General features: G+C 41.6%; 1 protein-coding gene across 3 annotated transcripts; it reads right to left on the bottom strand.

The window, feature by feature from the left end:
• Nucleotides 1–874: 874 nt before the first annotated feature.
• SH2D1A (SH2 domain containing 1A) lies at nucleotides 875–15,861 on the bottom strand. Of its 3 annotated transcripts, none has more exons than XM_061358099.1 (4): nucleotides 15,122–15,480; nucleotides 3,917–3,980; nucleotides 1,475–1,610; nucleotides 875–1,134 (listed from the first exon to the last, which is right to left on the bottom strand). In XM_061358099.1, exons 1-4 carry the CDS (start codon nucleotides 15,256–15,258, stop codon nucleotides 1,094–1,096), a joined length of 378 nt encoding a protein of 125 aa, XP_061214083.1. In that variant the 5' UTR covers nucleotides 15,259–15,480; the 3' UTR covers nucleotides 875–1,093. The 3 variants fall into 3 exon arrangements, with proteins under 3 accessions (XP_061214083.1, XP_061214082.1, XP_061214081.1); XM_061358098.1 differs by lacking the exon at nucleotides 875–1,134 and adding an exon at nucleotides 15,814–15,861 and having other exon boundaries at nucleotides 1,141–1,610; nucleotides 15,122–15,416; XM_061358097.1 differs by lacking the exon at nucleotides 875–1,134 and having other exon boundaries at nucleotides 1,141–1,610; nucleotides 15,122–15,506.
• Between the last annotated feature and the right edge of the window lie 4,652 nt (nucleotides 15,862–20,513).

Raw genomic sequence — 20,513 nt, 5'->3', positions numbered from 1 at the left:
GGCAGTTGGTGCCTGAGGAACCACCACCAGCCCCATCAACTCCAGTGCCTCCCACTGTGCCGCCGAGCCATGCCTACCACCCTTTCAGCACAGTGCAGACACAGCACTGTTTCCTGAAACAAGAGGGCTGTGGGACATCCATTCTGTTCAAAAGCATTCCCTAGTGTCTGCCAGTTCAAACAGCATGGTACCATAATGCTTGTTAAACCCGAGAGTAAGAGGCACATACTCCAAATTCCCTGGTAGCCACTTACTAAACTTGCACAGCTGGCAAGCCCTGTAGATCCAAACCTCTCCTCCAGCAGCAGGTGGAAAGATACAGGGATAGGTAAGGAAAAGCAGAGAAACTGGCACAAAACATAATTTATTTTGTTAAATTGTATGCAGGGTTGGTTTGTTTCAACTACAGAGAACATCTAAAAGCAAAAACAATGCTCACTACATCACTAGTTGGTCTCAGCTACTCAGTGCTTAAGCTGTTGATTGCTTGTGCAGACTACAGACTTTGTACATCCATGCAGTAGTAGCCAGTTCTGATGCATTACAGAGCAGAGCCCCTGATGTGATGGGAAATCAGCAGGGCTCTTCATGGGGAAATACCTGTAGGAACTGACAGACACACAGCCCACCCAAGGCTTTAATGTAAGCAATTTTGCTAAGGCTAAAGAAAGAAGGGGGCTTGACTTGTTCAGCTCTGCATAAATGAGCAGAACAAAGCAAAGCAGAGTCCAAAGCGAAGTAAGGTAAAATTAGTAACTAATTATTAACCAGGAACTAATACTGAAGTGCAAAATATTTTGTACTTGAGAGCACAAAGATAAAAGAAGACATTACACTATTTAGTAGTTGATATTTTTTATCTTCTGACGGGGGGGGGGGGGGAGGGAATAAAAGAAAATCCCCTAAAGTCAAAACATTCGGAAACCTAAAGCTTCTGAATTTTGAGTTAAAAATTCTACGAAATACACATTTCTGCAAATGTTACAAGAAAACTCATGGAGTTGTTTTATCTGTCAATGAATCATTCTGTTCTAGAGCATGGATGAGAGGAGATACTGGAAGATACGGTTATGTCACACTTGGGGAAACATCTTCATAATGGCTGTGGGTGGAAGTCATGGCCTTCATTTATCCCTAAGAAAAATAACCACAAAAATATGAAAGGATGAACACTGCACAAAAATCAGAAGGTTTGTACCTACAAGAGGGAGGATTGTGGGGAGGGAAGGTATCTAAAACCAGTATAGCACTCAGGAATACATATTCAAAACCCATTTTCTCATCACATTGACAGGCCCTATCCCTAATGAGCACCTGGGTGCCAGCACTTCAATCATGTGGTAGCAAAGTTGTGACGTATTTCTGTCAATGCTGGCTAGCTCAGGTCAAAGATGCAAAATCTAAGAGCTCCATCCCTACCGCCATGTAGGGCTCTGCTCAGCCACAGCCAATGCTCCCTTTGCCCCATGAGTACCAGGAGGGTATTTGGCTTTCGCGTGGTTGATGACGGGGTGCTGCAGAGGCGTTATGATGCCTTGGTCAGGTTTCTGGAAGGCCGAAATGAGGTTATGCACTTTCCGAAAGTGCCTCCGGTGGACGCCAGGTGCTGTCTGTGAAGTCAAAGGGTGAGAGGTGAGAGGAGATGCTGGATGCTGAGCTCTATGCCAGGCATGGAAGCTTTGCCCCCCGAGAAGCACACACACCCCACAGGGAAGGAGTCAGCCCTTCACTTAGACCTCCTGATGTGCCAACTTAAACTGAGTCAATGAGCTGTACTGCTCTCCTTCTTCCCCTCCCTGCACTAAGAACAGTTTCCAGCTGTGTGGTCATATAAGGTTGGAAAAGGGACAAACTGCTTAATCACTGCAACAGAAACCCAGACCCTGCAGTGCTTATTAGGCAAATTCCCAATGCTCTTTTGCTGTTTCTGACCCTGACTTATTGCAGCCAGTGATTTAACTTTCAGCCTTGGGTTTTTCAGTAAGATACTTCAGCCTGGAAATAAATAAGACAATCTAGAGAGCTACCTGGCACTTACTGGGTAGTAGGAGTCTTCATACCACTCAATTCAGGCATAGACACAGTCTTTTTGCAAGACTCTCTGAACATTTAGTTCTGCTCTATGTGTTCATTGAGTATTCTGTCTACCCCTTTACAAAGGCAGCAGCAAAATGTTACCTATTTATTGGAAGTGGGAGTTTTTCTATCTTTCTACATTATCATCTTTTCAAACACTGTGAAATGAAACTGTGCCTGCTTTTAATAAAAGGTCCAATGTTTATGTTAAATCCTTCAGGGCGCTCTCCTCCCTACCAAAGTCATGGGAGGACAAGTATACGTCCTGCTGGCGTAGTCCCAGCCAAGGGACCCTGCTCACTCTCATCACTGTAGCAGGCTAAATCCTGCCTCCCTGGCACCAGCTGGAAGCTTCACACTGGCTGGGATTTTACCAGTGCTGTTTTAATTTCCCTGCCTCCTCCCTGAAAGATGGGTGTGACCTGAGCTCGTCAGAGACCAACCACACCCAGGGAAGGAAGCAGAGACAGGAAAACATCAGCTGCAGCTGGAGGCTGGATTGTCTTTGGAGGCACATTTAGTGGGGATAAGCTGGATTTAGGCTGCTGTTTCTAACAGCTGAGGCCAGCATGTTCTTAGCAACATTTACTTAAAGGTTCCTGTTTGCTTAATGGAAGGGTTGGTACGACAGATCTATAGCTATCCTTGCAGAGGATGTGCTGAAAGATGTACTGGGAGTCCTGGTCTTTCAGGACACCTACATTGTAAAACACAAAGTTTGCCTAAAATACAGTGAGGGAAAACCCAAGACCCACACATAGGAAACCAGTGGAGGTCATGGGGGAGGAGTTGTAGCAGGCCTATATAACACCAGACTGCAGATCCTGACATTACCTGGAGTCATCCTTGCTCAGGGAGATATCCTCCACAGGTCCTTGGGGATCCCAGTATCCTTCTTCCTGAGACACCAGTGCTCACCCTGGCACATTGGGTGCACTACCACCCCCAGCCTGTTCCAAGAAACCTCCCACTTGGACAGTACAAATCCACAGCGTCCTCCCATTCCTGCCTTACAGGAATGAATGAGCAAATTCTTCCTGGGTACCACTCCCAAGGGTGACGCAGATAATTATTTGCTCCTCAGTAATGTGAGTCACTTTTACTGCCCAGTCTGCTTCTGAGTAACCCCAGGAATTAGTTTTGTATTCCAGACCACTCCTATTGTAATAATGGCCAAGGAATTAGGCCTGTCTAGAAGTTATTTAATGTTTGCAATCAGTGTTCATTAATGTGCAAGTTAAGTATGAATTAATACACAGAGTACATTGAAAGAACAAGACCTTCATAAAAGAAACACTGGTTAGCATCCCAATTCTATCAACACAAACAGTTGTCTGTATTGCAAATAGTGTTAATTCTACACTTGAATTACCAGTTTCTTATCAGATGGGTGAAAAAATGCATTTTGTAGCAAGTTTCAGTTACCCTATATATGTTTTGCACCAATGATGAATTAATTTGGAGATAAATTAACTTTAAAACACCATAGATTTAAAATAATTTCCTCAAATATTCTGATATTGATGATGTGTGGGTCTGTAGGAACAAGGCTGTACTTGTCAAATTATAAAAACACAATATTTTTGTCACTTAAAATGATGCAAAATAATGCACTATTGCATTATGCAACAGCTGAAATGTAACAGGGAATTAATTTACGAGTTCAAGACTGTCAGACATGGCACCAAGACATTTTACTGATGGGCACACTCAAAATCGATTACCTTCGATGAAGATCAGACTATGCAGAAACATGAATAATTTTAACATATTTCATTTAATCAATACAAACATCAAAGAGGAAGTAGAAATTTTCAGAAGAGAAAGGAGAAGCACACACCTCAGCACACCAGGACCCAGTTTCTGTCTTGGACAGTCTGTAGGTATAAACATAACCTTGATGCCTGTGGAAGGAACAAAAATCAACAGGTATTTATTATTCATTTCGACTGTCAGGGTTCACAAGAGGCACACTCTGTTATATGGGAGCCAGTTCATCTGCTAACTGTTCCTTAAAAATAAATTCACCCATAAAGGCTCTATGTAGAATTAAAAAACTGAGACATGGGTCAGAAGCTGCTGGGCTCTTTTAGGATGAGAGGAATTGGTCTGACCCAGATCTAGTTTAGCAATATCCAGTTAGTCCAAGTTAAGTGATGCTGCTTTCATTCCTACCTCAGCATTTTATTTTATTTTTCACTGACCTCCTTTTGCTGACACACACCAGACAAACTTTCCTTGGAAAAAAGAGAAGGTGGATCATTGAAAGATAGTATTACTGTATTGTGATTCATTTCAATGCAGGTGTTCCCAGAAGCAATAGCATGAGTGTAATTTATTTGGAAAGCTAGACCCACACAAGCGAGGAAAATTACTCTTTGCCTTGCCCGTATATTTCTAATCCTCAAAAACTGGCAAAAAGAGACTTACAGGAGTATGAAATGTTCCTTCTTTCTAAATCTGAGTCTTTCAAGAATAACCCAAGACATACCTGTGTCCAGATTCAGTCTTGCTTCTCTTATGAACCCAACACAGTGAATGATTTACATGGTAGATTATTATACTGATATCCAAAAATATACCTCAAAAGCAGACAATCAATACTAGTTTCATGAGTACAACATTAGTTTAGATGGTATCAGGTAAGAAAGTTTGTATTTCATATTACATAGATTTACATAAATACACAGCAGGATTTTAGGGACCATTCTCTATTTCAGTAACAATTCTTGTTCTTAAGAAAGCAGAAAAATACTGTATTTCTTTCCAATTACACACAGTACTATAGTAGTTACTACAGAATAGCAGAAACCGTCAATGACACAGGTAGCGTATGATTGCAATTACTTACGCTCAGTGTCATGGTTCCGGGATAAATTCTTGTTGAAAACTCATTACAGCAACCTTTGCGAAGCAATGTCTGATATAATTTACCCAAGCAGGAAGTTGTTAACAGTTGTCATACTGCTACGACCCCACAACAAAACTGCCTGGTGTGATTTGTGAGCTCTTCCCTGACACTTGACTCCCACTGTGATTAAATGCAGAGGGAGAAGACACAGAGTCATTCCCTCCTGTCAGAGCTACTGCAGAGTTGAACTCCCTGAGACACTGCCCTCCTCCTCATGTATGGAAATAAACCTGATGCAGACCCCTAATCCCACAACTTCATCCACCTCTTCATGTTAACCAAGGGAGCTTTGTCCCCAGAGACACAACTTTCCACCTGGCACCAGATGGACATGAAAAGTGGCCAGCCATGTGCACTGCATGGAAACCTATGGAGGAAAACAGATGCTGCTACTCCAATTCTTCCCTCAGCAATAGCCATGCCAGCCAATATATGGTTACTGAAAGAAACATTTTACAGCCCATAGTGTCCCCTCCCTTTGAGGTGAGTACTTGACCATCCCCACAGTGGATTTTTTTCAAGCCTCAAACCCACCAGAATCACTCTGTAAAAATCTAAAATTCACTCTCTTTCCTCCTGTTTTTAATAATACACTGTGCATTTTACCCATGTTTGTTCTTGATTGTCCCAAAGCATTCCAACTGCTTCAATCTCTTTAAAATCTAATTTTTCCACAAATGGCTCAGTTATCTCGAAAGCTGCTACCATCTGTCGTTTCTTTCATCATTTTGTCTACTTAAAAGATTGCATGACTTGAAGTGGTTGAGGGACTGGGGTGCTGCCCTGACTCTGAAATGCCTGATGGCTTTCAGCACTTTGCCAGTAGAGTTTACTAAGCTGGACAAATTGAAAAATAGAGGTCAGATAGAGTAATCTTGAGGGCCAAAGCAAGGTGGGGTATAATACGGGCACCTACCTTGCATTCTATTTAAAATCCCACTGTAAAATATTTCAACCAAGCCCAGAGAAAGCAGAAAGGATAGATCTCATTAAAAACCCAGGAGATACAGAAAAAGGAACAAAAACCATGGATATAGTGTGGAGAATGGGAGGAGTATGACATTACTAGCATAGCCAAGGGAGAGAACAAGTGAGAGCTTGCCACTCCCCTGGCAAATGCACATTTTTGTTCCAAAGGAGGAAAGACTGAAAAGCCTGAAGGGGTTCACTGTGCTCATGTTGAAAATCACACATTATCTTCAGTTGTTGGCTCTGAAGGCCTCAGTAAACACAGTCACTATGTAGATGGGAGATGGCCCAGGACCACCCGACCTGCTTCTTTAAGACATGCAGAAGGGAGGAGGATGCATTTTGCTAAGAAGCTGAACAGCTAGATCTTCCAATCTAAATACTTTCCACTGGGATCCTTGTTTCCACTAAACGAATTACAGCTCTTCTGATAAGTACTCACCCAGTGAACGTGATCTTATCAAAACTTTCTGTTAAGCAGCAGGAACTTACTTCATTACCACTTCAAAGTACTTTTTACCTTCCAAGTGCGAGTGACAGGATTTTGATGAGCTACGTTCTCCCGTGAGAAAGGTTTACATGATTTTATGATTTAAACTACTCAGCATGAGAACAGTGTGGACTGAAGGAAGATCAAGGTGGTTTTCTTAAAACAAAACTTAAGTACAACAATTAAAATTGAAATTATACAGAACATTTCCTTCCAAACAGCAAAACTTATCACCAGACAAAAGCAGGTGGAAAAATGCATTTACTGGACTTCAGGTATCAGGAGATGAGAAATTCCCCAGACAGCATGAGGGGACAGCTCAGGTTTCTACATTTTACTCAGTTCAGGGCAGAAAACAGGCTCCTAGTGTAACATAATGTTCCTACATGTGGTGTGGCCACATAGCGAAAGCCAAAACACAAACCCTCTGTGGCCTGGACGTGCTGTTAGTCCTTTAGGGCCTCTCACACAGCTTATGCTTTGAAGCCATTACCTGTTGAGATGCAGGACAAGTTTATCTCTTAGTGACTCTGATGGACAAAATCAACAGGAGATGGACACGTCACTGAGAGAAAGATTTCAGACAGCACTTTTACGGTGACACTGACATGCCAGCATAACTTGTAGAAGGACCACCTCTTGTCACCCAGGCAAAGACCCAGTGAAGGGCTCCCACATCCCCTCATCAGGCCAAGGACAGCCACGAGCCTCACTCACTGCTCAAAGAGCTCCTCTTTGATGCCAGTGAAACTCAAGGGACAAGCAATAGTAAATTAACAGCTTGATGAATGAGGCCCTATGAATTTTTTATCAAAGGCAAAAAACACCAAAATGGTGATGAGAGGAAGCAGAAAACAGCCAACGTTGTAAGGAAAATACTGGATAGCACTTACTTACACTTTGCTCACCACTGATTATATTTTTATGTCATCCCACTTTTTCATCTCTGTAACAAAGGATGCATTACACTAGATGAGAACTGCACTAGCACTGTCTCTGTTGCAATGCTGGGAAAACTTTGTCAAAGGGGAATCTAGAAAAAGCTGCCATTACAGGAAACAGTCCACTTCATAATATAGGCTTTTTTCTTTATAGCTGCCCAATTCCTCTCAACGAGCTACAAAGGCATCATTCACAGATGACATACTGAGACAGCATCTGTCTACCTGTCTTCTTCACTCCTCCTTTTCAGCTGTGATCAGATTTGTTAAAGCTCCATTTGCTTTAACAGGTGAGTAATTACAATCTTCTGCACCATTGAAATAGCCAGAGGATATTAACAGCATGCTGCAGATTAAAATTAACCGTGACATTTCAGCTGCATGGTGTATTTTAAAATCATTTCCAAATGTTTTGTATCTCAGTTGGGAAATTTTATTAAACTAATTTGTATTCATTCCTGGGTCCAAAATGGAACAAATATAAAGGGAGGAAGTCTAGAGAGACAGGAGAAAGCCATGTCAGCAATAAATGGCATTAATTTCTTCCTCTTTACATAGCTTTCTCTTCAGATGTCTTTACACAGCTTTTCTTACCTGGTATATTTGCATCCTGACCTTATTTTGGAATTTTAATTTACAATACTGCTTAAGAACCAGACAGTGGTGTGGCCTACAAACAGTGATCCCGAGTATTATATTCTGCCCACTCCCAGTCTCCTAAGACTTGGCCACATTTCAGCCTTCCAGGCTGAATTTTTGTTTCTTAGGTGTTTGCCTCAACCTTATTTAGGGATGGAGAATGCAGAAGTGCCAGAAAAGGGGGTATGTTAGACAAAACAATGTTTTTTCCATTCACTTGTATTTGGCATCTTGGAAAGGAAGATTGAGACTGGGTGGAGTGGGTGTGGAAGGAAAGAAAAGGGGACCTGTGCCTATGCAAGCTGGCCAAGGAAAATTGAACCCTAGAAGAAAGAAAGACTACATGAGTAAGAAGAGGGATATACAAAGCTGAAGCATGAAGGGGCTTGAACTGGGAGCAGCACAAAATGCTGGAGTGGTGAAAAATCCAGGAATAGAAGATGGGTGGTTTGGAAACAGAACATATGAAACTAGGAAACAAGCCATGCAATGCAAAGCCATACAAGCAAAGTCTGCAGGTTGTACAAAATGACACAGGGTAGTCTCAAAACCCATATCTATTCCCCTCACATTGGGAACCCAACAGATTCTGCAGATGTGAGCTTCCTGTGTCACAGTTTCTCTGAAACAGAGTTAAACTCTTCATCTCACAAACTGAGATAATGCTTAGAAACCACTTGACACTATGGAGATGAGTCCAGTAGGAGAGGTCCTGGGGTACTTCCAGAGTAGGGGTCACTAGCACACAGCACATACCATAATGAGAGGTCAAGTTGCAGCTACTTCTGTCTTATCCGGAGTTGTTTGATGTAGGTTGCAGATCAGCCCCTGAATGGTCTGAAGAACCAACCTCAGGCAGCATCCCAGTGGTCAACCCTGGCATGGGCACCAAAAAGGCTACAAAGGTGGGAGACGGCTACCACAGAACCAGAACTCATGAGGTCAGGGGAATGAATCCACAGCAGTGCCCAAGAGCCTGCACATCCCACATGTATGTTCATCAAGGTCTCCCCTGCCCAGGGTACCCCTGAACTTCATGGCCTCCCCCATGCAACACAAGTGACAGCTTCCAACATGATGCAAAAGTCAATCCAACCATTCACTTCAACTTCTTTTTTTTCTTCCTCTTTTCCTTTTTAATTGTTATCTTTCTGCTTGGTTTGTTAATCACGGAAAGGTCAAAAAGTCCTGTTACTTAATGTAGGAGAAAATCCTATTTAAGCTTACATCTCACTCTGTCCCAGAATTTACATTTTCTGGTTGACAAGCAACTTGATTCCTGCTTTATTTAGGTCTCAGACATACAATCAAGGTACAGCAACTTAGCAATTACCACCCATCAGCTAAGCCATGCTGAAGAAACAGCATTCACATGGAGGTGATGTGCAATCTACAAGCTCTATGTCAGCAAGAGTGAATAAAATATTTTAAATCAGTGTTTACAACATCTTAAAAGCTCAACAGTTACTGTATCTTAACTCGCAGCAGTGCTCTGTACAAACCCACTGGAGTTTATACTTCTATCACTGATTCCCTACCAACACTTGTGGCAAAAAATTTACCGTGAAACTGAATCAGTAACTAACATTAGCTTGCTGTAATGCTGTGGCATTATGAAACAAATGCACTATCATCCTGATTTTCTCTTCTTAAGTTAACAAAAACTTGAAAGTGCAAGTCAAAGCTTGTGAAATGTCTCTGAATTTACGCACAGATTTCTGTGGAAGATTGTCACTATTTGAACACTCCAAATCATCAGTAGAAATGCCACTGATTTACCTAAAGAGCCAGAGAGTAGCCTTTCTGAGCAGGGGTTATACTGGTCTGGTGCAAAAATTGGAAATAAAATGAGAATTCATTTAAATCTAAGATGTTAAATAGAAGAAAATTACTTTATGGTGGGCTAGTAACTAAGCTTCATTAATTACTTCCAAAATAGCATCTCATGAAACTCATGAAATAGGGTTATGTGGTGAAATCTCTTTCATCACTTTAGGCAAAACTCATGAGAACTGCAATACACTAACAACAGCCCTGAAATGTTACTCTTCAGTATTTCTATGAAACGTTTCCTGTTTCTCTCAGAGCAGGTAGGCACAATCTAACTATAAAAATCCCTGAGCCAGAAATCGTTGCTTCAACTAAATCCGCAAAACTCAAGCCTACAAAATGGGGGTAGAGTTAATATAGGTTCTGCTACCTAATGATTGTGCCCATTCTGTCATGTACAGATTCATTAGTGTAGCACTTATCCACCATTCAGGCTGTCTGCCTTTCTAAGATCTTTCCAAGAAAAGCCATTGGAATATCCGAAGGCCATTAGCCAAGCTATTCTCAGCAAAGACAAAGCTCACTGATTAGCAGGGAGCTAAAATACTCACTTCAGTAGAATATGTCACTGTGCTGTAGAAAACTTTTTTCAAAGCTGAAAATAGTGTGTGATATTTACAATGGCAACTGTGAATTGAGGGCTTCCTCCTCAGAGAGAAGCTTTTGTTCCAAATTACATTTTAAAGGATGATTATGTGCAGTGTTATAATAAACGCAATTATTCTGCCACTTCTATCAAAAATATTACATAGGAAACAAAAGAAATGCTAAGCTGAAGCTGGCTCATGATCCTGTATCACACCTTGACTATACAGCTGATACATCTGATGCATCAGAAGGGTTCAGCACACCGCATGAACTTGCGCACTGTGGTTACGGTGACAGAAAGAATAGCACGCATAAAATCTGATAGGACTGCAGCCATCCCTGTTGCCATTGCTGCTGCTTCAAGAGCTCTAAACAGGTTTCCATTTCAGCTTTTGATTATTCTGCACAAATTGAATGCAGCACAGTACATGAACGGCTGGTTACAAACAAACAATCAAAACACACAGTTTGACAAGTGTGTCATGTTTAGCTTACTTAAAGGTCTGAAGCAACTACTAACATACCAAGTATTTTCAAGCATATTAATTTTAAGACCCAAATTACAAGTGCTTTATCTTTGCCAGTTCAGGCATGAGCTGCTTGTTTCTGTATGTGTGCTCATATATCTGTAAATGAAAGTGGTGCTTTTGGCACTCTCAGGCATTTTATTTATGCATTTTCCAGGCACAGATTAAGAGGCTGTTTCTCAAACTACCTACCATTACTGTGGCCTGTGTTCCCCATTGACATTAGGAGTAGTGTGCACAGAGGGTTTCTGAGAGTGCTAAAAGCATCAAATGGGGTGTTGAGCCAAGAGGGAACCACAGCAGTAAAGAAAGCTCCCTGGAACAATCAGGTTTTGATACTAAAACCCTGGTGTACTGCATGTACTGTCTACCATGTTTACAGGGAATATATGTATATTTTTTAAAGCATATGCATTTTCTTCTTGCCCAGTTGTCAGGAACAGCAAAACTCTTCTTGCTTTTCAATGCAGCACTAAAGAATTTCCAGAAAAATATTATGCTCCTCTGTTGACAGACTCAAAATGTGATGAACAACATCCTTAAAGTACATATTATCAATTTAATAATCTTCATACAATGAAGATCTTGGGAGAATTTGGTATTAAAAAACTTCAGCAAAAACTGCAGGCACCACCTCTGTAAGAGCCCCAAGGGACAAGCTGGTGTTTGGTTGCAAACCAAAACCTTTCCATTCTTCTATGCAGGGTTTAATTGTGGTCTTCTATATTTATAAAAGTGGGTTCTTAGTGCGTTGCCACAGCCACACCAAAAAAAAAGCCATTCTTTGAAGGCTTGCAGACATGCCATGTGAACACTGACTTCGGACAGCACTGTGACATTCAAAGAAGATAAAGCAACACTTCAGGAGAAACAAAGAGAGAAGCAGTTTTCTAACCAAATGCTCCAAGAACAGGGTCCTGCCTGCCGCAGTTACCCATCTCTGTAGGTCAAGTTTTATGTTACTACCTGTCTCTTTTATGCTTGCCCTGTAAAATCAGTCACAAGGGATTCATGAAGTCTTTGGCTCGTCTCCTTTTTAAAGGTCAGGGCTCTGCTTTTAATTGGAAAAGCAAAAGGTGAATGAGCCTAATCATGAACACTGGTGCCCTTCTTATGTGCCTTAGGAGGCTCAAAGACTTCCAAAATATGTTGGGGATTTGTAGGGGTGCCCGGGGGGGAGGGTGTTATGGAGGTGGTCGCATTAAAGATTTATGCAGTTGTTTGTTCGGAAAACAAAGGTGTTGTTTGAACCTAAGCAATGCAGTGGCAGTCATAGGATTTTCCAGTTACTGTACCTGGAGCTGGAAGTGCAGAGTGGCCACCTATGTGATTTCAAGCTGATGACAGTATTGACACCCAAATATTTGTTAAATGATTTTTTTTTTATATAGATGTTTCTCTTCATCAGAAATGTGCCTTTTGATTTTGACAACTCCCTTTTTCCCCCATTGTGGAAAAAAAGATCCTTAAGAAGAAATTGTCATTAGAAAGATGTAAAATATTTTGTTTAGCCTTGATACATACTGCAATATATCTAATGACTGAACAGCTTTGACTCCAGTATATACATCTTTTACCTGATCTTGATATATCTGGGTATTACTAGAGTGATCTGCAGCATGGATTCTGAACCGAAATTTAAATTTCTGAATAACTTTTTTATTCCTAATAATCTCTATTATTTACTTAGATGGAAATATAAAACAGCAGAGAAATACTTTCTCTTTTACTTTTCTTCTTTCCTTTTTTCTTTAGCAGTGAATACAGCAACAGCATGTTTGTCAGTTTTCACCAAAGCTCTCATGCACATACACGGTTGCCACCTGTTTCATCTCTGTGCATGATGTCCAGAATGGAATTTGGATGGTTGGATCCATTGCTTTATTTTGCTAAAGCTAGGCTTAGCATCCTCTGTTGAATACTTATCTACATCTGTTGTGCCTTCCCTGCTTGCTCCCACTAGAGTCCTCTGCTTTGGCAAATTTTTGCTTGCCAAAGCACTTCTTTAGTTTATAGCCTACATTTCTTTCAATTGTCATTGCTATCTTCAATGTGAGACGATTTCCTGGTATCTTTACGATAACTGTCTCCACAGTTATTGTGTGATATGCTTTTTTACCGTATCTTCTATTTCTTACATAATGCTCTGAATTGAAATATTAAGAAGCATTAGAACCAAGGGTTAGCTCTAGCATTTTTCAGCCACCTTTCTGTCTATATCAGATCATACTCATCATAGCATTTTTCACTTAATTTTTTGTCTGGATTTATCCAAGATGCTATTGAAACTTTCCCTTATAAAAGCTTTATTGAGGATACATGTTCTATAAGAAGTCTGCATAACATTCACCAGTAAAATTTTTTGCTTTTACCCCTTTGCTTATCATATATATGTCTGAACACAACATAACATGAAGACATGAATGGCCCGTAATTTCCAGAAACAATTAGGTAGGGTTATGTTTCTCACTGCAGTGCCTTTTCTTCCAAAGACTGAAGAGCTTCATAGTTAGTACTCCTTTCTGTTCTTTTTTTTCATTTTATATATTTCAATCTTAAAATTTCTTCCAAAAGACCTAAATTACCACTAATACAGCAAAAAGTCCCAACTGATTGTGTGCAGATGAAAGACCTCATTAGATATCTACACCCTGATTTAGACTAATGATGGAGTGATTTTAGGATTCTCTATTTTATTCAGCTTTGTAACATTCTGCCTGACCCCGTCTCTAATGCCTTAGTGTTTCACCTGCACTGAAAGACTTCTGAGTGTTAAGGAGATATATTGCCATTTCCTCTGATTGTTATTTAAAAGAGATTCTGCTTTTATTGCCTATTCCCATCATAGGAATCATAGCACTCCCTACCTCTTGCTGTGTCTAGTCCATCTTCAAAATGCTCAAGCTGCTTCTTATTTCCCATTTTTCAACTAGCTGTTAAGGTATTTGTTAGCAGCAGTGCCTACCTTGGTTATCCTGAGTTCATGAAGAAAAAAATACATCTTCTGCCACAGAGATCTTCCCTAAAAAGAATGTTGGATATTGCTGGGTTGCCTGTAACCTTCTTGCATGCCTCCCTTTACTGGTCTATAATAGATGAATAATAATGATCACCCAGGGCTTAATTACATACTGTTGGAAACATATTCAAGACATTTGGAGAAAATCTGACTCAGGAGTTTTCTGGGGTTTTGTCAGGTACCTGAGTGCACTCTGTTAGCTAATTTCATGCTGGTTCTAAAATGGTTTTCTCTTGTATTCCTTCTCCTACTGAAGTGTCTCTTTAGCTGTGGTAGACACATCTTTGTTCTTTCGAGGCAATGGTACTTCATTGGACAGCGTTATCTCTCAGGACTTACTAGACTTCTGCTATTGCCAGAAGTATAGCAATTAAATTGTCTCATTAAAATAAGGTCCTATGACTATAAAATCCCTCAGCTCTCTCAGGGAATCCTCTCTACCCTCTGACAGACCATCCCATCAGATCTTTCGCCTTTGACCATATTTGATGAAACATTTCCACTTAGTTTGTTACCCATCAGTATTTCATGTATTTTGCAGCAGCTTACTTCAAGCCTGACAGCTCCTGGGACACACAGCCTGACTGACAGCATCCCAAAAGGCACATTCTGGATGGCAGCAGTCCATGCTACCCTTCCCAATGGCAGGAGATGCTGGGGATGTGGTTAAGCACTCCCGTGGGCACATTAAAGAAGCAGAAGATGAGGGCAGAAAGCAAGAGGATTATCCAGCACAAAGAGGCAGCACACACCAACCCGAGTGAAGTTGCCTAGCTCTTCTCCATAACCCCTCACTTGCCTTTTCTGTGTGTTCCAGGCCTTTTTTCTTTTTTTATGCCAATAGGAGACATAGGCTCTGCATGGCAAAACCTGCTCCTCTTTGCTCTACAGAGGACTCCAAACCCCTTATGCATCCTTTCACCTTAAGTCAAGGTGAAGGAGCCAAGAGCCTCACATGTCTGCAGATGGTAATATTACAATGTATTTTGTCACCATTACATGGAAACACCCCATTCTGTGGATGCAAAGGTTGGAAATCAGCTATCCCCTGACCAGCCTACCCCGGCACCCTGCTCCCAGCCCCATTACCCTCGGCTGCCCCGCACTCCCAAGCAGCACCCCAGCACTCACAGCACACAGAGGCAGTAGGCTCCCGGGATGCTCTCGCTGTCCCGCAGCAGGTAGCTGCCATCAGTGCCTGCTGCCAGCAGCAGCTTCTCCCCAGACTCACGGGTGATGCCGCCATGGTAGATGGGCAGTGCATCCATGCTGTGGCCGTCTCCCACTGCAGGTGACTCTCCCCATGCACAGTGTTGCCTCTTACTGCTCCTTCAGCCCTGTGCTCCCCTCAGCATCTCTGTCTGAGTGGCAGATGTAAACAGGATGTGTTCACACCTCTGAAGCCTCTGCACAAGGTAAGACAGCACTGAGGGAAGAGTGAAGAACGAACACAGCTTTTTAGTGGGTTTTTTTTTCCTTTGCCCCTTTTTGTTTTCCTTTTTTGTAGGCTGTAACGTCCTAATGGCATCACAGCTTGCACAAAGAGGTGTCATTTCACTGCCCACCCCATGCGGCTCCCCATGACACGATGGCTGCGGGGCTGATGGCTGCCCAGGGTCAGGCAGGGAGGCCAGGACTGTGGCACCATTGTCAACACCTTGTCTCCTCTGATGTTAACCCAAGGGGAGACAAAGAATAGTGAAACAGGACCCCAAAATCCTCTGCAAAGTGGGGATTAAACCTCTTATTCTTATAATCCCCAGGGGTTTGAAACTGGAGGAAACAAACTGGCCTTGCTGTACGTGCCCCACCAGGCCACTCACCTCAGGTGCCAAGAATGACCCCTGCTCCATGGCAGCTGCTGCAGTGCCTCACCTGATTTACCTCGAGTGGTTATTTTCATAGGCTTTGGTGATGTTCAATCATTGTTAATGCCAGAGGTGCTCATTAGTTCTGCTTGGAGGCACGCACAAGCCTCAGTGCAGGGAGGGAGGCCCCTCACATCCTTCCTGACTGCACCGATGCTGCTGCCGCCTTCGTGTGGTGCGTGAGCGGGCAGCCGAAATCCAGAGCGGTGACTGACAGGGCCATGTCTCACCTACTGTGGCCACAAGCATTTCCTCAGTATGCTTGTCACTTGAAAGCTCCCATACGCACGTGCTTGCACATGGGTCTGTTTGCAAACAAACTGATAATGTGCTTTTATACCCCCGTAGATATTTCCACCCATGGAAAAACTGAGCACGTTTCCTGGTGGTGCTGCCCTCACAACCATGGCTACCAGGCCAGCCCCCATGGGCTGCAGTGAGCTCAGGGAGTAATTCATCCCTGTCTCAAGGCCACTGCATTCCCCAATGAGCCACGTTCTCACATCTGGGCACCTGAATAATAACTCGCTAAAATACGGTGATAAGTACAGGCCGTGCTTATGATTGATTCATTTTAAATTGAGTTTGCTAGTAGGACAGGGCAGAATGAAATCATCTCACCTAAGGGCTCACAGAATACTGTGTCCTGGTTGAAGGATTGATGAAAAAATAACTCTGTAGATACAGACATTTCACAGAAGCAGAGAATGGTTTGAGTTAGAAAGGACCTTAAGATCGTCTGGTTCCAAACCCCCTTGCCATGGGCAGGGACACCTCACCCTAGACCCTGACACCCTAGGCTCTGCCCAGCCTGGCCTTGAACACTGCCAACGATGGAGCATTTACCCCTTCTCTGGGCAATCAGTTCCAGTGCCTCAGCAGCCTCACAGTAAAGAGGATAGTGAGGCACCAAATCTGCCTTACATCTAACCTGTACTTCACCTGCTTCAGTTTCAGGAACAAAAATTCAATTAAAAAACACCAAAAATAAGGACTTCTCTGTCTGAGTTTCAATCTATCAAAATGTTTTCTCTCGACCATTTCACAGTGCATGCCTTTCAATTCTGACCTTTATTATAATTTTTTCTTGAAAATCTTTTTTTTTTCCAGCTAGATTTATCTTTTCCTTTTGAAGGATTGGCATTTTTGACAGTGAGCCACAGAGTAGCTCGCAAGTGAGGCTCTGCACCAAAGCCACTGAGGGCAAAGTTGCAGCTTCTGGAGGTACTGTGAGCTTTTTGCCCTGCAGGGAGAACCCAGCACGTGGCTACCCCCCTGCCTTGCACCTGAGAGAACAGCAGAAAACCTCAGCTGAAGAAGGACTGAGAGCTTCCACCACCGTGTTTATGACTTTTATCTCTTGTAATGCAGGTGTTCATTACCCCATTTATGTGAACCTAGGGACTCAGCTACCCTGCTCAGTTTTTTAAACCTGTTTTTAAAAGTATTTGCACAAAAAAAAGGAGAGCTCCTGCCTACTGCAAATGTGATTAATGTGTATGGTGACAAGATGTGAGCAAAGCACTGCTCTCTCGTAAAGCTGCTATCTATTTCTTCTCCTTTTCCAAACTACCTGTACTCTTTGGGGATTTCATCTAACTTTCCCATTTCTTCACCTATTCTCAATATTAGGAGTAGATTTCAGAAAAAGTGTGTGTGTAGTTAGCTGAAAAAAAAAAAACAAAACAGAATCATTCAATTCTGCAGATCTCATTGTCCTACTCATCAGATTTCAACTAATGTATAGGTACGAAATCATGAAACATTTAACTATGAGATGCTCTCTTAATAAGGGAGTCACCACATTACCAGTTCAGCCCAGGACTTTGATGAAGCTGTATCTGTTACTATAAAAGAGCTGCAAACACCTACTTTTGCTTTTGTGGGTAAGGAACCCATAAAACTCCAGCTACTGAACCCCGAAGCACAGTCTTCCATACAAATTCCTTTATGACCACATTAACTATGCATTGAGTATACACTACTGCATTTTGGAACAAGGCACACTAAGCAAGTGTTGAGGCACATAGCAGGATAAACCAAACCAAAGGACAAAGGTGCTTCCTGGGCTGAGAAGAGGGAAACTGTGGCACTTCTAGCACAGCTCTGCACCACACCACCAAGGCTGGGGAAATCCTCCTTTCTCCCTTCTCCCCCAAGCCATGTTCACTGTATCTTTGCAGTGCTGGCACCCAGTCAGACTCAACTAACTGCTCTGGTTTTTATCTCTTTAATCTTACGCATCTGAAGTGTTGTATGACATCCTATTTCTTACTGCTGCTTATGAGCAGTGGGGCTGAGAAGGCAAACTACAAAATAGAGCAGCAGGCTCAGGGGAGTATGAGCAACAACAGAGAATTAAGCCTCAAAGGAGTGCTGCTCCTGTTTGGAGTTAGTTCCCATTGTCTTCTACTGAAAATGGTGATTTCTTTAAGCATCCTAAGCCTTGCCCTGTAGGATGCTGAATACTTCTCTTGTTTTGTTTGGAGAGTATTCAGCATATTCTGGACACCAGAGTTTCCTGCCTTCCCTAAATCAACCCAGGTAGCAGACCCTGCAGTGTACTATAAAAAATTTGTCTAAAAAATACATGAAGGAAAGAAAGTACTTAAAAGTGCTCTGAAATATTTGGTCATGAAAAACAGGCTTAAAAAGACTGGCCTGCATGGACCTCTTTTGTCATGAAGTCTACTTCCCTGCAATCTTAAACAAATACATCCCTTTCAGAAACTCATACTCCATCCTAAAAGTAGCTTGGGGTTTTTTTGTTGTTTCCACTGTTCACACTGGAAAGCAAATGCAGAACATCACTATTCTGTTGTTTGGAAAACAGCTTCCAATTCCCATCCTAAATTTATTCATGACCAATTTATACTCATTTGTTCTTGTGCCAATGTTGTCCTTTAGCTTAAATAGATGTTTTCTCTTCCTGGAGTTTATGCCCATGTGGTATTTATAGTGGCCTCCCTCAACCTTCATTTTGCCAAACCTCTCTCACATTTAAAGCTCTCCCTTCCCATGGTCACTTTAATCATCTCTTTTGGCAGCTTACCAAAAATGAAGTGAATCATTTGTGAATAGCATGCACTATCCTGGCTGACTTCTAACATGTGCCTCATCTGCTGTTACCAGTGTTTCAATACTCTGGTGAAAACACCTTGAGTTGTATGTTCTGTGTCTTTCCCCTCCTTATTCTTTTCTTACCTATGAGCACACAGGTATAATAGAAACCTGGTTAACAAGACCTAGATGCATGAACTTGCACTCTAATCCTTCTGAATTTCATCCAGTTTATCCTGTATTGGTCCTCAAGGTCACTCAGTTCTTCCTAAATGAGAGTTTTATTCTTCTCTGTAGTGACAGTACCTCCCTCCCTTATGCCACTAGTAAATTCCATTAGCACATGCTTATTTTTTATGGGATCATCATTAATAAGAAATGTTAAACAATATCAGGCCCAAGACTGACGCTTGGGAAGCTCTACAACCTTTCACCAGTACTGATCAACTCCTACTACTTTCTTATTCACTTTTCAATTTCTGTACTAATCTCCCATTTTAACTAACAATTTCCCACATGGCACTGTACCAAATGCTGTGCTCAAGTTTAGATAATTAGCTCCGAGTACTTCCTTTGTCTAAAAAGAAATCAATTATGATGATATTTCAGGCACCGGAACTTGTAGAAGTATCTGAGAAGTGGAGGTAGGGGAGACAAAATGAGATTACCTTAAGCTTTTAAACACCTGCAAAGATTTGGGCTGATTTTCATTTTCAGATGAGTTGCTTCATTCATCCCTCATGATGACATTTTCATACATTATTGAATTTTATAACAATTCTGAATATTATAACACTAATGCAAGAGCATCATTAAAATCCTTGGATATTGTTATTTGACTGAAAATAAGAATGACCTTCAGGACCTTTATAAAATTAATGCTACAGCAGAACTGTAATAGGAAGGCCTTGTATAAAGGGCTATAAAGCAAGATAAAAAGTAAAATACCTGTACTGGTAGTTTTGCTGATACAGCAGTATTATCATAAATGCCATCCCTGCAGAAGCACTGAAAAAGCAGCTTCAAAAACAGCAGCTATAGCAGTGTTTTTAAAAAACTATTTAACTGGCAAAATGCCACATTAAAACACAGCTAACTTCAAACATGATTTTTGTTATTTCGTGTCATATTCATTTTTAGTGTAATCTAACAAGATATTCAGAACAACTAGATAGAACAGTATCCACAGACAGGCACTTGTTCTTTACATAAGAAAGTAATGCTGAGATTCAGTAAAACAGTGGTTATTTTACAGAGTACCTGCAGAGTCACCATTATCATGATCCATTTTTGAGCTGAAATGAAAGAGGTTAGAAAAAGCATGCTACAATTAGTAAATGTGTAGTTGGCTGTAAGGTTCTGAGGATCAATACAGAGAGAGAATTCAAAAAAGTTTTGGCTAGTTCACAGATTTGCACGTATTTTTACAGCCTCCATGTTAGTCATGATATTCTATGTACGTTGCTTGGAGGGAAAAGGTGAGGGAAAAAAGAAAGATGGTTATAATAAATAAAGTTGGGATGCAGGTGAGGATTCTAGCTTTATAGTCCAGGATACGTACATTAGTCAGATCTCATTCACTTCGAGCAAGACCA

Source organism: Neopsephotus bourkii, unplaced genomic scaffold, assembly GCF_033783945.1.
Source record: "Neopsephotus bourkii isolate Nb327-2 ecotype Australia unplaced genomic scaffold, CSIRO-AGI_Nbou_v1 NB_936, whole genome shotgun sequence".
NCBI classification, from domain to species: Eukaryota; Metazoa; Chordata; class Aves; order Psittaciformes; family Psittacidae; genus Neopsephotus; species Neopsephotus bourkii.
The sequence above is the reverse complement of the archived record's forward strand: the minus strand, read 5'-3'. Positions and strand labels throughout refer to the sequence as shown.